At 41.7% G+C, this 18,496-nt stretch overlaps 1 protein-coding gene across 1 annotated transcript in view; it reads left to right on the top strand.

The window, feature by feature from the left end:
- Positions 1 to 18,496, top strand: part of DNAJC24 (DnaJ heat shock protein family (Hsp40) member C24) — an 84,385-nt gene that overhangs the window by 53,526 nt on the left and 12,363 nt on the right. The window contains exon 3 of the mRNA XM_056526661.1: positions 8,039 to 8,177. Coding sequence (XP_056382636.1) covers positions 8,039 to 8,177 — 139 coding nt within the window. The remainder of the gene's footprint in view (positions 1 to 8,038; positions 8,178 to 18,496) is intronic.

The raw sequence follows: 18,496 nt of genomic DNA, 5'->3' as shown, positions 1-18,496 counted from the left end.
GGGTTAACAACCCTCTGCTTTAAATGGGGGACATAAGACATAGCGTAGTGTACACCCTTCAAATAGCATCAATGGCCACCATAATATGCTAGTTAAAGCACTATAATGTATTTAAAAGAGTTGTACTGGATTAAACAAACAAGGCTGTTTTTGTTTTGTTAATAAACAGTGCCACACCTGTCCATGGTTGTGTTTGGTATTGCAGTGAAAGGGACTAAACAGCAATACCACACACAGCATGTGGACAGGGCGAACACCGTGGGTTTTGACATAAGCTTACAATAAGGTAGATATTTCTCTTGTTGCTGGGAAATTAAATTTAAAGAGTACCTCTCATGATCTTGTTACATTTTATAATCCTCCCAGTTCACTGCCCCCATCATGATAAACCACCCCCTGTCTTTTATTTTTATTATTTGTCAATTTTCTACCTTGATGTTGCTCTGTATTTTCCTCAGTCAGATTCACAGACTGGGAAGGGGCGTTCCCCAGCAGGCGTGACATCATCTGAAGCCATACAGGGGAGAACTTCCTCCCTCACTCTGCTACACACAGCCCAGAGCAGTTCAGTGTGTGAGATGAGCTATGATTGGCTAAGGCTGCACGCACCACCATCAGCACTACAGGCTGCATTTCCTGATTTTGGACTTCTGCCAGAGCAGAGTCCAAAGTCTGTGCAAAAGATGGGGGAAAATGTGCTCTGGACAAGTAGGGAGACACCTAGTGGCAGCTTTTTTTTAAACACAAGTAAAACATAGAAAACAATTTTTTTTTTTTTTTAAACAAAGTACATTAGAAAGATTTTTTTTTTATTTACCATAAGGAGTTCAATTGCAAATATTGTTAATGAGAGTGCCCATTTAAAAGGAGGGTCTTTCCTACAACTCCCAACATGCCCAGACAGCTGTTAACTCTGTTGATTTTTGTGTGATTACTGCAATTACGTGCCCACAAAATCCTGCTTTTATAACCTTGCATTTATATTTTGGTGGCCTGACTCCTGCATGTGTAATATGGTGCTGGGGGCATGGGGGGGGGGAACCTAAAATAAACCTGATGCTTACCTAGCCCCGGTCCCCCCTAGGTCTGCCGCAGATCCCGTTCTGCCGCAGTGTCTTCTGTGCTTTCTTCTTCAGAGTCAAACAGCTGGTTGCAGGACCTTCCTGCACAGCCAATCACTGGCTGCAGTGGTGTCCTGTCTTGATCTGTGATTGGCTGTGCAAACTTGTCCTGCAACTTCAACCAGCTGCACAGGAGACACACTGGACCGATTGGAGGAGAATGGCACCTGTGGTAGAGCTACGGGAGAAGCTTGGCTTGGTAAGCATTTTTTTTTTGTTTTCCCATGCCCCAGTACAATATTGAGGGGGTTGGACATGAAATGGGGAAGATGGATGTGAAGTTGGGGGGATGAACATTAAATGGGTAATGAAAAATATGAGGGGTGTGGGCCTGGAATGTGGGGTAGACATGAAATGGGGTGGATTTCACCATTTGTTATCACAATCGCATATCGAAATTGCTATATTTACACCTTTTATAATCGCAATATGACATTTTCCCCAAATCCTACAGCCCTACTGGGAATTGTGAATTTGCAACTTCTGGAGGACCACAGTTTGGAGGCTACTGATCTAGAGTATCTGTCATGTGGCCATCCATGTTTGTGAACGTATAATGGCAAATACTGATCCTCCAGCCTGCCTGGAAGCAAATTTAGACCTATAATACCGCCATATAGACTTCATCATATGAGCTCAGGTTGTCATCTGACATACAGACTTCTACTCTACACTCACCACAGACTATAGCAGTGTTTCCCAACCAGGGTGCCTCCAGCTGTTGCAAAACTACAACTCCCAGCATGCCCGGACAGCCGAAGGCTGTCCGGGCATGATGGGTGTTGTAGTTTTGCAACAGCTGGAGGCACCCTGGTTGGGAAACACTGGATTATAGGATGGGGTCAGACCACATGCTTTACACATTTTACACTGCCATAGGTTCTAATAGTTGTGTTTCTCTGTTTGTGAACCATCAATGTAACTGTTCTTTCTTTCCCTATGACACGTCTCCTTTGTCCTGCCTGCACCATATTATTACCCTTTTACATTTCTTTCGGGAAAAAGGAAAAATTAATTATTTTGTTACTCATAATATTAAAAGGACAAAAAGACTTCTGCGGGTTGGTGATGGAGACACAGTGGTGTGGTCTTATGTAAACTGCTTTTCATCTGCTGAATTGGTTGCATGAGTAAATTACATACATATCCATCATTGTGTGAAGAACTTACTGTATGAAACGCGTTGGCATATTCTTTTATTGCAGTTATTGTAATTATAATTATATAGCAACAACACTTTACATATCAGCCGGAAAAGGTTACTCTGAAGCACGTATATATACTACAATTAGCCTTGTACGTAATATCAACCGCACATTAAAGGCGACTGGATGTATGATGGGATATTGGGAAGCAGTGCAAATAGACTAAATGTGATAATGTAATTTGCATTATAAGGCCAGTGACTCTGTGATTAATAATGGGCTGACCCTTAGTAGAATGGATTGAAAATTCACAGTTGCAACTATTACTCACAACTAGAGATGAGCGAACTTACAGTAAATTCGATTCGTCACGAAATTCTCGGCTCGGCAGTTGATGGCTTATCCTGCGTAAATTTATTCAGCTTTCCGGTGCTCCGGTGGGCTGGAAAAGGTGGATACATTCCTAGGAAAGAGTCTCCTACAACTGTATCCACCTTTTCCAGCCCATCGGAGCACCGGAAAGCTGAACTAATTTATGCAGGAAAAGTCATCAACTGCCGAGCCGAGAAGTTCGTGACGAATCGAATTTACTGTAAGTTTGCTCATCTCTACTCACAACCCATTTTTTATTTAAATTTTTAAGTGTTTTTTGTTATTTTTATATGGCAGCCTTATTTTGCCTACCCCAAATTTTACACAATGACCAACGGCAGCTCCAGGGAAAGTTTAACAGGACATTGTGGGCATCCTGGGTAGTTTTACATGGGTTGGATACATGTGGATTTGAATGAGGAATATATGCAGCATATTACAGGATTAGCAATGTGAATATTTAAAAAATAATAATAAAATTAAAAATCCTCACAATCCTCAGCATGCCCGTTCATGCTGCTGATTTTTCCCAGTGTGTTCAAAATTCTCCCGAAATCTGCAAAAATATGTTATACTTATGGATTTTTTCCACTGCAATAAAATCTTCACCACATTACTTTTACTTTCAATTCAGTGGCTGTATGGCCGAATAGGGGAGACAACCTTTTAAAGGGGTACTCCGCCCCTAGACATCTTATCCCTTATCCAAAGTATAGGGGATAAGATGTCTGATCACGGGGGTCTCGCCACTGGGGACCCCTGCGATCTCCCTGCTGCATCAGGCGTTTGTTTAGAGCATCGGGTGCAGCTCCGGAGGCTCGTGACTTCAAGGCCGCACCCCCTCAATGCAAGTGTATTGGAGGGGGCATGATGGCCGTCATGCCCCCTCCCATAGACTTGCATTGAGGGGGCGTGGTCGTGACGGCACATTCCGGCTAAGTTCGGAATGTCTGGAGTGCCGCAGCCGAGATCACAGGGGTCTCTAACAGCGGGACCAGACTTCTTATCCCCTATTCTTTGGATAGGGGATAAGATGTCTAGGGGCGGAGTACCTCTTTAAGCAAGTCTTTGAGACTAGAACAGTTTGCCGATGTTCTAGACCAGTGGTCCCAAAACGGTGGCCCTCCAGGTGTTTCAAAACTACAACTCCCAGCATGCCCGGACAGCCGTTGGCTGTCCGGCCATGCTGGGAGTTGTAGTTTTGTAACACCGGGAGAGGCCACAGTTAGGAGACCCCTTGTCTAGACCTTTTAGACACAAGATCGTAGAAGTATTCAGAATCTTGTAATACCTTTTCGAGTATTACAATCTTTCGGGAGTCCTCGCATTTTCAAGTCAAAACCATTTACAAATATAATACAGACCGTTGTAACAAAAATATATTTATCTATTAATTGATAGTCCACTGCTTTGCATACCACAAAAGTTTATTGACTTCCAAACTACTAATCTCAGCAAAGTTTGGCCAACTGTAGGTGAAGGTGAAAAGCATCGGGTACTTTGGATTTCTTGGGAGAGAATCTGTTCCTAGAGATGTCTCCTCTTCTTGGTAAAATAAAGATGCACACTAGGGCAAGATTCACATTGCTATTGTGCTTTGTCCCATTCTGGGTCCGTTCTGCTCTTTTTTTTCTCTTTCATGCAGAACACAACAAAGCACTACTGAAACCAGCGTGTCACCTCCAGGTTCCGACAGATCGCACTGACTTGAATGGAATCTGGTAGCTTAGTGGAGAAAAAAAAATAGTGCATGCACTTTTTTTTTTCTCTGCAAAATTCCAGGGACTCCGAAGGACTGGTCAACTGAGCTCCCTATAACGGAGCCCGACTGTGAAGTGAACAAGCTCTATGCCGGGAAGACTGACTAAGGCACTCTGCTGTGGTCAGTGCCATTTTGCCATTCTATGTACCACCACAAAAAATTCTCTGTTGTAAGTTTTTGCAATACAGTTCCCGTATCAGGTTTTTGATGAAAAACGGATTCCTCAAAACCGAACTAAACTGTATCAAAACGTGTGTACAAATTTTATCCCGTATACAGTTAAAAACCGTATATGGTTTGTAAAAGGATATCCGGTTGCATCCGTTTTGTAAGAAAAAAACTTATACGTTTTTAAATTTTCACTCCATTTTGAATAAAGTTTCCCTTGTTTGATTGAAATTCCAAGAAAAAAAACTGTGCAAAGTGAAAAACCGGATGGAACCGTATGCACATATGGTTCTGTACGGTTCCCATTGACTCCCATGTTTTAAAAAACTTATACGGTTTAATAGTTTTTCACCTGGACCAAAAAACTTCGTAGACTACGGTTTTGGGTACTGGAAAAAAAACTGACAAAATCGTACAGGATGCAAAACGGACACAACCTGATGCATCTCTTGCCATACGGTTTTCAATGGAGAGTCAATGCATACGGTTTTCAATACGGTTCCGTATGAAAACGTATACGGGAACTGTATTGCAAAAAGGTGGTGTGAATGCACCCTTAAAAATATGGTTAATTGGATAGTATAGTATATAGAAAATTTGCACCATGTGTAGCCAAATCAACGTAGAGTGCTTAAGAAGTATGTGTGTGTGTGTGTGTGTGTGCCCATGATTTTATGTAGTCAGTTTTTTCAGAAATGTTCCCCATGGTCAGTGAAGTTCAATGATCTAGTATGGTGTCCTTATTTCAGTACCGGATGTGTTGTTATACCATGTAATGAATGTAAGGGCTTTGGTGTCCCTTGGTTCTGCGAAGGTGCTAATCTGTATCTACAAGACCAGACCAAGCAGGGTAGTTGAGATAGACGTGAAGATCAATTAATAGTCACGAAACCTTGAAAGCGGTGACAGAACATGCTCCCTAATTAGCAGCCAATGAACCATGTCGGCCACAAAGGAAAGCTCCATAGCTCCGGGCTATCTGCTCCTACAAGACCTCTTTACATAACAGTAGGATGTAAATCGTTCAGTCAGAAAACTGAGACATATCTGGAGGTATTGGGACAAGAGAGGCCTGGAGAGCAACAAGTTGTGGATCCCTGGAACCTGTTGTTTGAAAGAGAAAGTGTTAATGTTGACGTGAAAAAGTACAAGAACCATTTATTGGATAGGTGGAGGATTCCTATAGGTTTCTCAAGGTTCTAAACAGCCAAAACACTCGAGATTACAGTCCATTATTAAAAAAGGGTGTTACAAGAGACACTCAAAGCGTTTTGGTTAACTGCTTATATAAAAGGTGCATAGCAAGTATTTACCCTCATGTTTTATGCTGAAGAGCTTTATTAAATTCATTGTGATTTATGTTGACATGTAATACTCCAATGTGCATACTTTTTGGGGGGCATTTTCTATCTAAATGGTAAAACACAAATAGATGCACATATATGTAATTAAAAGGGGTAATCAAAAATCTTTATTTTGCTTTAAAGAAAAACAAAAACAACCGTACTCACTTGCACTAACCCCCCCCCAGACACACACACAACTGCTGCTCCCTGCTTCCTCTGATGTGTTGTTCCTGTAGGAACTGCCGGCACAGCCTATCACTGACCATAGTAGTGACCCGCCTGAGTCTTTGTACTGCAAGACAGAATAGGCTCTCTTCGTAACTAAACAACCTCTTCAAGTAAGAATAGACGTTGAGAATATTGGATTTTCCCATTTCATAAAGTAATGGCATAGCGCTAGGACATGCCATCACCTTGTCATTGGAAGAAGATCCGACATTTTGGACATCCATTGACCCTGAGAATAAAGGGGACACGCTATACCTTAATTGTATTTCCCTTTAAGGGGTCAGTTGTAGTTCCCATGTGGCCAGGACTACACCAGCACTGCATCTTATTCATTTGCATGGTCCGTGGGGGTCCAATCTTGACGGCTTCATTCCACGGATAGGTGCTCCGTCTGACTTTTTCACTCTATAGACTTATGCATTGAAAGGGAAAGATTTGATTGACAGCCGTGGTGTGTGGCATGCTTTTCACCTGGCTGCAACTTGCAATCGCAGTGGGTCTGAGGACTGAGACCTGGGGCGATCTAAACTTTTGACATGTCTGGGCAACATGTCAAAAGTTTATTTAAATGACAGTGGCACTTGTTTTGTACAGTTAAGAAAATCATGGCTAATTTCTTCCTAAGGCCCCTTTCACACTATAGGTATCATCCTGCGTTTTTACTGCTGTTATTTTACAATAATGGATGAAAAAAAAGAAATGGATGCAATAACTGATAATAACAGATGATAACTGATGACCATCATCCATACTTTTTAATAGGTTTTTTCTTTTAAAAAACTGATGATGTTCATCCGTTACCATCAGTTATCATCCTTTATTACCAGTTACATCCATTTTTTAAATCAGGTTTTTAACGCTTTTTTGTAAAGCTGTACTGAGCATGCTCAGTACAAAAAACAGATGTAAAAAAAACGACAATAACTGATAACGGATTTTTTTTTTTTTTTAACATCCGTTTCCCATAGACTTCAATGTTGAATTTTAGCGGCCATTTTCTCCCCGTTATTTTTGAAGGACCAAAAATTTGTGCATGCGCCGACTTTTGTGCCGGCAAAAATAATGGACATTAGTAAAAACGGACATACCTGATGCAGAAGGAGGGTCAAAAAAATCCAATTAACATGAATGGGATTTTTTGACGGACGTTTTCAGGGCTTTTTGCCGGGAGTAATAATGGAGGTTTTTACAGATTGATACCTGTAGTGTAAAAGAGGCCTAAGTCAGCACACCTGTCGATGTCAGCTAGCCCTACTAAATTGAATAAAGCTGAGCTGCAATACCACTGTCAACCTGTAGACATGTAGTGCTGTTTTTTGAACAAATAAGCCATTTCCAGGGCTGTCTTAAATTTTGATTGGATTGCCGCTCCAAGCAGGCACATGTAAAGGCACCATACAGCGGCCCTTCAGCGGCAGATCCACAGTGTAAAATACGCTGGGGATCCGCTTGTGTGAACATACCCTTACAGACAGATACACTTACAGACACACTCACCTGGCCATCTGTGGTTTCTTCTTTCCTGCGGCGGCCGGTATTGACGGGTGATGTCGCTGACGTCCTCCTGTGCGGATATACAGAGGAACGTGACTTGTGCGATGTCCCCCATCAGTCCCGGCCGCAGGGTCTCTGTTTTAAAGGCCGCGGTGCCCCTTTAGAACAGTTAGCCACAGCGCAGCGGCAGGTATATGGTATGTAATAGAAATATTGTATGAATATTGATAAAGCTGGGCTCCTGGCATTACTTTGAGCGGCTCTTGATGTGGGCATTACAGGTTTTGAATACTTTACTGGTTGTGTGTATATATAGGGTTTAAAGAAAAGTAGAAATAAAAAAAATAAAAACTTTTAACTTTTTTTTTTCTCTATCTTCTTTTCCCTAAATCACATGGACAGTACCATCCAGATAAGCAACATAGAGATACCTCATGCGAACAAGAAACGGAGGGTGCACGGAGGTTCATTGAAATCAGTCGGGCATGGAATATACTGGGAAATGAGGAGACGAGGCGAGCCTATGACCTGCAGCGGCGTGGTAAGTTCCCGCAGTCCAGTCCTATTCCAGATTTTTTTTTTTGGCTTGGCAGCAATGAGATAACACCTCCTGTGTGTTAATAAGCTGGGCCCTTTCTATTTTGAGCTATTTGCTCTTTGTCTTATAAATAAAAGACGGCACATGAGAGCCACAGTACAGCTTCATTTTTTTTTCTGCTGTACACGACAGAGAATTGGGCTATTTTAGATGGGTACGTTTAAAATTACATAGTGGAGGGTATGTTTTCTGTAGGCCTTTGGGGAAATTGTTAGCATTGAATGACTCATCTGTGTTAACTGCATCTCTGCAATCTCTACTGACAAGCTGGGTTCATATGTTACGCCCTAAAGCAACAGCGGACCGTGCAGCCTTAGGTTTCCATCCCTGTCTATCCAGCATAGTGTTCTGGACCTCGGTTCTCAAGAAACATTTAAAGAAAACACACGTATCCTATCAATGATGACAGACACAATATGAGAAGCAGCATTACACAGTCGTACTGTGCGCATAACATATATGTATACTAGGCTGTACTGTCTGCATAGACTATAATAACATTTCTACATAAATATATATAGGCCAGGGTATATATTTTATTCCCCCCTCCAAAAATGCCCACTTTTTACCATTGGCAATGTCTGGTATTGCGGGTCGTTGATTTTAGTGTAGAAGATATAAAAACATATCATCTTCTCTAAGCCTGGACAACCCCTTTAACTTCTGGCTGATATAGTTCCCATTTCTACATCAATATTGAATAAGCGTGGTACGGAGAGGCAAATAAACAACTTGCCTTGAGCTGTTTCAGCCTTATTAACTCTCAGCAGTGCAAGTTGTGGATGAATAGCTAATAAGATATACAGTCTGGTACCAATAGGCAAGGCAAAAAAAAGAAGCAAAATAACCAAACCAACACAGGGATAGAGAGCGGTTTCAATTTTGGTTGCACACTGGCGATCCTGTATGGATTATATTGTGTGTAGCCTGCTGTGACTTTTTGTTTTCAAAAAACATTGGTGCTGGAAGAGTTAACTTAGTACAAAAATTTCTATAAATCAGCATCTCTCGCCTGCAATGTTTTTTTTTCTGTGCTTCCGAGAAAATAGCTTCTTAAAACAGCGACAGGCTGTTGGGAGCAAGGAAGGGGGAAATGTAGGTCAGATCTGTCACACACAGGCTCCTGTTACATGATGTGATAGCCTGTCTTTCTGCTTCGGCCTTGGGGGTAGGAGTCCCTCAGCCTTCCATTAGAGCCTTCAATAAATGTATATCCACCCTCCTTGCTAATGGGAGGGGGACTCAATAATAGTGTATTGCCTATGGGGAAAACACTCAGTGGCACATTGCAGTAACACACTCTGGCTTATCTTTCATGCATAGCCACCATCGGTCCTCAGTGTGTCTGAAAAGAGAGCGCTGCCTCTGTAGATTGTTTACAAGGTTCACTCCATCAAATCTACCTCCTCTTTCTCCCCCCTGCTCCAGCTCCCCTGCTGTTACCATTTTATGGGGATGGCTAGCTTTGTTATGCCAGAGTTAGATAAAAACACCATACATCAGAATTATTAATGCATGTACCCACCATACAACAATGCGCTCCCAGCCTTATGATCATTCTTGGTCCAGCTGCAATTTTAGGTGTTTTAGATGTGTCTTTACATTTATGTGGGTTGGCTGAATACATGGCCTTGCCTCAAAAAGACACAAGGGGCCTCCATTACTTCGTACTGAAGTGACGGCATGCATATACTCATTGGTTCAGAGATTGAAGGATATCATATTCGGTTTAGTTGACTACGGCACTTTTTACGTGCATGAGATTTTTTACATTTCAGTTTGCCCATGCTTATTAACCTTACCTGATTGAATTACTTGGCCCATTGTGGAATCCAGGACATCAATAAGGTTTGTGTGGTGTCCCATTCAAGCCCATATCCCAACCTCATTTTAGGGAGGAGGCCACCCATGTGCATGATCTTCTCCATTAATGTTATAGAGATCAGCACAGCCAACTGAGCTACCAACTCTCTTCAACTTTAGTGGAGAAACCCACTGCTTTTAGGGCTGTTAAAGGTGTACTCCAGCATCAGGTAAAAAAAAAAAAATGCTACAGAAACATCTAGAATTGCTTACCGGTCTGAAACCACCAATAATCTGTGTCCTCTTACTATTTCCTGGTTTAACTGTTGCATTGCTTTTCCTCAGCTCTTCGCCACAGGCAACCCCACCCTGCGTACTCCTCTCCTACAGCACTCCTGCCATTTCCCCTCCCAGAGCTGCAGAACATTGCATAACACAACAGAACAGTCTGAAAAGCTAATGTATTCATTCCCTTTCTGCTTCTGCATGTTGGCTTTGTTCAGCACAGGCATACCTCATTCTACCCTAAATGGTCCCATAAAAATATGTGTATATGATGGGGAGATAGTGATGTAGTCTGTAGGGGCTGGTCAGAAGTGATGACATCACTTGGGAGTGGTGCTAGAGCTCGAAGTCAAGATCCAGCCAAGCAGAAGGGGATGTGTTGTCTAAGGAGGGAGGGAGGAGCCAAAGGAGGCAACCCCACACTGAAAATGAAACGGCTATGCAACTTCCTGTTAGGTATTTAAAGCAAAAATATGCTGAAGCCAGTACAATTTTCTTACCTTGTTATTTCTCAGCCAGAAGTCATGGAGCTGAGGCCAAGTTGTTCTGGTGCCACAGCCTGGCACGCCTCTTCCCTCCTCCTTACCTCCCAGATTGATGTAAACGGCTCATTTGTTTGATGATTGGATCTTTTGCATTTTTATTTAAATAACCATTGTTAGCCACATATAGCCTTGTGTAAATAGATGTACGGCCAATAGTGATTAATTTAATGGTCCACATAATTTATTTGAGCCTCATTAAGATCAGCACTTGTTATAGTGGCAGCATCACCCTATGTAAGGGGCCTTAACCCTGTTATTCTCTTCACAGCGGTGCTTCCAACCACCTGGCTGGGTAAGGAACTCTGGTGATGTGTGGCCTACAATAATGATTTTGAAGGGCCCCAGCAATTGTTCATGCGGCTCAGCCGTACAATTAATTGAGCCTTGTGAATGCTCAGTAAAGTGCCGTTCATGGTGATATCATAGCAGTATCAGCCCGTCTAATAGGGCCTTAAAGATAGACCATCAATATTAAATTTCCTGAAAAACCCTTTAGTATACTATATTTTTGAAGGGACAGGGAAGCTGTAGATCAGCTGAACAAAAAAATATATTTTTTAATTTGTTACAAGCCCCTTACAAAAATATTGACAATTTTTCAACTTCCCTATTGGAGCCCATAGCCTACCTACATTGTCTGTTTAGACAGTACAGCAGTTAGTGTGTGTTTTTACTGCAGCTGAAATGAAAGGTAGTCAGTTGTCAGAGCAATGTCACCATCTTGCTATTTATAGGTTCCAAGCAGTACAATAAAGCGGTGAAATGACTCTGCTCTATCTATTCCAATCTACACAGCAAAGATGGGTGATATGTAAATGACAGGAAGTAACAGATTATTGTGTATTCCCTAGTGGTTAAAGGTCAATAAAAAAAAATTAAGCTAAATTAAAATTTAAAGCTAGATAAAAAAAAAAAATAGATATGTTTATAATTAAAAAAAAATTCCATGACAATTCTGTAAAAGGGAATTACATTCACGGCTGTAAATGTTGGCACCCCTGAAAATTTTCAAGATGAAGTATTTCTCACAGAAAAGTATTGCAGTAACACATGTTTTGCTATACACATGTTTATTGCCTTTGTGTGTATTGGAACTAAAACAAAAAAGGGAGGAAAAAAAAGCTAATTGGACATAATGTCACACCAAACTCCAAAAATGGGCTGGACAAAATTATTTCAAAATTGTGGTAAAATAAGATTGTTTCAAGCATGTGATGCTCCTTTAAACTCACCTGGGGCAAAGAACAGGTGTGAGCAATATAAAAATCACACCTGAAAGTAGATAAAAAGGAGAGAAGTTCACTTAGTCTTTGCATTGTGTGTCTGTGTGTGCCACACTAAGCATGGACAACAGAAAGAGGAGAAGAGAACTGTCTGAGGACATGAGAACCAAAATTGTGGAAAAATATCAATAATCTGAAGGTTACAAGTCCATCTCCAGAGATGCCTTTGTCCACTGTGCGCAACATTATCAAGAAGTTTGCAGCACATGGCACTGTAGCTAATCTCCCAGGGCATGGACAGAAGACAAAAATTGATGAAAGGTGTCAACGCAGGATAGTCCAGATGGTGGATAAGCAGCCCCAAACAAGTTCCAAAGATATTCAAGCTGTCCTGCAGGCTCAGGGAGCATCAGTGTTAGAGCGAACTATCCGTCGACATTTAAATGAAATGAAACGCTATGGCAGGAGACCCAGGAGGTCCCCACTGCTGACACAGAGACATAAAAAAGCAAGACTACAGTTTGCCAAAATGAACTTGAGTAAGCCAAAATCCTTCTTGGAAAACATCTTGTGGACAGATGAGACCAAGATAGAGCTTTTTGGTAAAGCACATCATTCTACTGTTTACCGAAAACGGAATGAGGCCTACAAAGAAAAGAACACAGTACCTACAGTGAAATATGGTGGAGGTCAATTATGTTTTGGGGGTGTTTTGCTGCCTCTGGCACTGGGTGCCTTGAATGTGTGCAGCCCAGTGTCAGAAAGCTGGGTTTGCGTCCAAGATCTTGGGTCTTCCAGCAGGACAATGACCCCAAACATACGTCAAAAAGCACCCAGAAATGGATGTCAACAAAGCACTAGAGAGTTCTGAAGTGGCCAGCAATGAGTCCAGATCTAAATCCCATTGAACACCTGTGGAGAGATCTTAAAATTGCTGTTGGGAAAAGGCGCCTTTCCAATAAGAGACCTGGAGCAGTTTGCAAAGTAAGAGTGGTCCAACATTCCGGCTGAGAGGTGTAAGAAGCTTATTGATGGTTATAGGAAGCAACTGATTTCAGTTATTTTTTTCAAAGGATGTGCAACCATATATTAAGTTAAGGGTGCCAATTATTTTTTCAGCCCATTGTTGGGTGGCATTTTGTCCAATTTTGCTTTTTTTCCTCACGTTTTTGGTTTAGTTCCAATACACACAAAGGGAATAAACATGTGTATAGCAAAACCTGTGTTACTGCAATCCTTTTCTGTGAGAAATACTTCATTTTCTTGAAAAATTTCAGGGGTGCCAACATTTACGGCCATGACTGTAGTAACAGATTTCTTTTAGGTTACTTTGCACTAGGGTTGACTTGTCTCGGTAAGCCGAGCTACTAATCATTATTTAATGTTACTCAGCCTGGAAGAATCTCTGTGGGTTTTAAACCTCTTGAACCTTCCGCTTGTAAACCTTGTGGATGAGCTGTCTCTGTTAGCTTTGGGACAATTAAGCCACACAATTGCTTCCTTATTATTGTATAAACCCAATGGACTTACTGGATCATGTGGTTTGCTCTTCCATGTATCTCTTGCGTAGAAAGAGTTTATAGGAAACCACAGTCAATAAAGGTCTCGTCATTAATTTTATGTTAAAGTAGATGTTAGTAATGCATGATGTACCGATTGTAACAAAAGGGACAAACACGTGTATCTCCTTACAGTTCTATCTACTTTTCTTGTTACTTAATAAGCTACAATACATTTTAATATTTTTCTGTATGTATGTACATACATATATATATATGACATTTCCTAGACATCTTTGTGTGACCACCAAAAATGAGACTCGTTCCTGTCTTGGGAAAACAAGTAACGATTCCTTTGTTTTTTTTGTCACTGTCTTCAGTATTGTTTTAGCACCAGATATGTGGCTTTAAGGCTGAGCCATAATTTTCCCATTGGAGTAAAGCAATATTCCACTTAACCCCTTAAGGACCAGGCCAATTTTCATTGTAGGACCAGACCGTTTTTTGCACATCTGACCACTGTCAATTTAAGAATTAATATCTCTAAAACGCTTTTACCGAATATTCTGAATCTGAGATTGTTTTTTCATGACATATTCTACCTTATTTCGGTGGTAAATTTTCGTCGTTACTTGCATCTTTTTTGGTGAAAAATCCCCAAATTTCATGAGAATTTTGAAAATTTAGCATTTTTCTAACTTTTGAAGCTCTCTGCTTGTAAGGAAAATGGATATTCCAAATAAATGTTATTTTTATTCACAAATACAATATGTCTATTTTATGTTGGCATCATATAATGGACATATTTTTACTTTTTGAAAAAATTTAAGGGCTTCAAAGTAGAGCAGCAATTTTAAAAAATTTCATGAAAATTGCAAAATCTGAAGGGACAGATGTTACAGAACTACAACTCCCAGCATGCCTGGGCAGTCTAGGCATGCTGAGAGTTGTAGTTTGGCAACATCTGGAAGGCTACAGTTTGGGCACCACTGTAACAGTGGCATGCTGGGAGTTGCAGTTTGGCCTTCCTAGTGGTTGCCACAGTAAAGATCACTTTACTTTCACTTTCATCGATCGCCGACATGGGGGGGGGGTCTCAGGACCCCCCTCGGCATTTGCCTCGGACCCCTGCTGAACGATTTCAGCAGGCGTCCAGTTTCGCAACCCGCCCGGCGGGATGCGAAATTCCCACGGACGTATGAGTACGTGCCTGGTCCTTAAGGGGTTAAATTTTCAATTATTTTTTTTATTCCAGTATTCCATTCATTCTCATGTAAGGCCAGGGTCATATGGTGTTTTTTTTGTTTGTTTTTTGTGACGCTTCTTGATTTTTTATTTATTTTAACAAGCAAGTCATCTGTAGTCTGTAAAATGTCATATAAGTAAATAAAGGCTTTATTAGACTATAACGTGTTTCAAAGTATATACCTCTTTTTCAGATAGGTTTAGGACATTAAAACTAAGGACAACTAGCTCCTGCTGGTGACGCATGTTGTTTTTGTTCTCTTGATTCTTCTGCTGCACTTCACAAAACACCCATTTTTATGAGTAGTACTGCTCTGTGCTCTCTCCTGTCTGATAGCACTCCTCTGTGCTCTCTCCTGTCTGATAGCACTCCTCTGTGCTCTCTCCTGTCTGATAGCACTCCTCTGTGATCTCTCCTGTCTGATAGGACTCCTCTGTGCTCTCTCCTGCCTGATAGCACTCCTCTGTGCTCTCTCCTGCCTGATAGTACTCCTCTGTGCTCTCTCCTGCCTGATAGTACTCCTCTGTGCTCTCTCCTGCCTGATAGTACTCCTCTGTGCTCTCTCCTGCCTGATAGTACTCCTCTGTGCTCTCTCCTGTCTTATAGTACTGCTCTGTGCTCTATCCTGTCTGAAAGCACTCCTCTGTGCTCTCTCCGGTCTGATAGGACTCCTCTGTGCTCTCTCCTGTCTTATAGTACTGCTCTGTGCTCTATCCTGTCTGAAAGCACTCCTCTGTGCTCTCTCCGGTCTGATAGGACTCCTCTGTGCTCTCTCCGGTCTGATAGTACTCCTCTGTGCGCTCTCCTGTCCTATCAGTGTAGCCCACCCTCACTTACTGGACTTTGTTCATGCCTGTGCTTCAACTTGGACAAAGCCATGATTTTATAAGCCATGATTTCTATAAAAATAAAATTACCTTTTCTTATGAAGTATATTAGAAAGGTTAATATTTTGCCAAGATGTACAAAATTTAAAAGGTTTTGTATTTGACAGCGCTCATTTAAAAACCGTCCACTGCCATATTACCACCCGACCTGCCCGCACCCCATTCAAATGATTGAACCGGACAGAGTCAGATATTGACTCTGGTCGGCTTATTTTTGAACCATATCCGTTTTATTGCCGGACTGAAATCTGTGGCAGGCCATGTCTGGCAATAAAACTGGATACTCTCTAAAAATGAGCCGACATGAGTCACTATCTGACTCCCCAACATGTGGTGTGAATGACCCCTTACTAAAGTGTTTTACCAAGACTTTAGATGAATTTTGGCACATCTCACTTTAGACACATAAATTATGCATTTTAGCCATGTATTGTCACTTCACCTGACAATGGGTGTCATTTTAAGAGGAATGGGTGTGGCTTCATTGTGCCAGAGGGTGGCTTAATTGTGCCAATATTGCTTCAAGATTTTGGTGTAGAAAAATAAGTCAACCAATTGTTGGTATAAAAAGTTAGGCAAGTCTATTGATGCCTTTTAAGACTTGCACTGTGGTTGTTGGAAGCTCTTTGAACCACCAACAAGAGGGCTGTTTTTGGCCCAAAATGCATAAAGAAATCCAGTGAATCATATACTGTTTGTTTATATTAGATGGATTTGATAAGTAGATTATTTCTTTTTTAGAATGTTATGCTATTTGAAGTAATGGCATGACGATAATGTGCATTTATTAGAAATAGAGGTTCCTTTTAGGTTATTTCTGGGATTCTCACTGACTCTAAGTAACAACGAGCTACGGCACTGATTCAGCATTATGCCTCCTTTCCAGTGTTTTCCTGCACAATAGCGCCAACACTTGGAAACTGCAGCAGAGCTCCATTCAAGTTAATGGACTAGTCGCAGTTCCTTATACAGGTTTGTGGCGGGGAGCTCCACTGTGCACAGAAAAGCAGGGTTAAAGGACAAGTATCATGTAAAAAAATGTATTTCCTATCCGAAGGATAGGGCATAAGTTTTAGATCGCAGGTTGTCCGAACGCTGGGGCCCCCTGCGATCTCCTGTTTAGAGTCCCGGCTCTCCTATACAGCGGTGCGTCACGACCCCTTCCAGAAGCAGCGTCCGCCTCGCCCCCTCCATATAGTTCTATGGAAGAGCCGAAGATTGCCGAACGGCTCTCCCATAGAACTATATGGAGGGAGCGTGGCGGCCCCTCTGATCCTTCGGATAGGGGATAAGGTTTTTTACATGATACTTGTCCTTTAAGGCCCTTCTCAGGTGCTTCTCAATGCTGCCACAGTATGATCTCTGTGATTGGCCCCCATTTGCTGAGCCTTCAGGCTCAATCAGTTGTGTGGCACATTAGATTCATCATTGTCAGCTGCACATCACCAGAGCGATGTGCAGCCAATAGCGATAATTTAAATGGCCGTACAAAAGATCTAATCAGCCGACAAACATGTTTGCTTGTTCATTGGCTGATCACTGGCCTGTTTACACCGGCCGATTATTGGGAATGAATGTTCTTAGGAATGCTCATTTCCCTGATAATCGGCCCATGTAAAAGGGCCTTTAGTGGGGTCTCTGAGGTCATAACGCCTTATCCTACTGATAAAGGGGTATTCAAATATCATAAAGCCATGCTTTAAGTCTTAAGGTGCATTTTGTCACTCTCATGAGTAAACCTCTAACCAGTCTTCTGCTGCATTATGTTCATTAACACGGCGAGATCTGCAAAGCACAATAGCAGGTAAAGTGCCATAAGGATATAAAGCTGATGAAATCATCGCTTACAAAAATACATCTGCCCTAAGATCTCTGAAATGTTATCATTCCAGACTGATGCACACATAGTAAAACATGGCAGTAATTATTTTATGAATATATTCTGCATGGAGATCCTTGTACTCCATCCTCCAGATATTGCACTGCTGACTGGAATGCTAAATCATACAAAGAAGTTGTCTGTAATGTGATTTAGTATTCTGAGCAGAATATTGGAGATTATATGGGAATCTGTCAGCAGCTACTGTGCACCTGCCGCTTGGATATATTATGTGTAGGATACTGGACCTAGTGGATGTCATTATTCAGACAATATACAGTGTACACAAGCATGAGAAGGATTTCTAACACTGTGATCGAATACTTGCTATTATGGGACAGGTTAAGTGGACATTGTAAAGTTTTCCCGCAGATAAGCTTTGGACATAACATAGCAGCCCATCTATGCTTAAAGGGGTACTCTGCCCCTAGACCTCTTATCCAATATCCAAAGCAGCAGCGGAGACTCATGACTTCACGGCCACGCCATCCAGAACAGAGCGAAGTTTGCTCCATGCACCGGGGGTCTGGGGTGCCGCAGCCGAGATCATGGGGGTCCCTAGCTGCGGAACCCCCGCGATCAGACATCGTATCCCCTATCCCTTGGATAAAGGATAAGATGTCTAGGGGTGGAGTACCCCTTTAAATGGTTGGTCCAAGACTTTGATGGACACCTCGGTTCTGGTGATCGGTGTGGGCTTGCAGGCTGGACCCCACTGTATATATACTATGTGCACAATTATAATTATTTTTTTAAATCAGATTCTTTTTATTAAAACTTTTTTGTTTTCACAACAGACACGAGCAAACAAACAAATAGTGGCACAATGTATATGGCAGCCGGACATAACATCTCAAGGTAATACAAATAGCAGGGGTGTGACGGCATCCAGTCA

This window comes from Hyla sarda, chromosome 6 (assembly GCF_029499605.1).
Source record: "Hyla sarda isolate aHylSar1 chromosome 6, aHylSar1.hap1, whole genome shotgun sequence".
NCBI classification, from domain to species: Eukaryota; Metazoa; Chordata; class Amphibia; order Anura; family Hylidae; genus Hyla; species Hyla sarda.
This window is presented reverse-complemented; position numbering and strand designations above follow the sequence as displayed.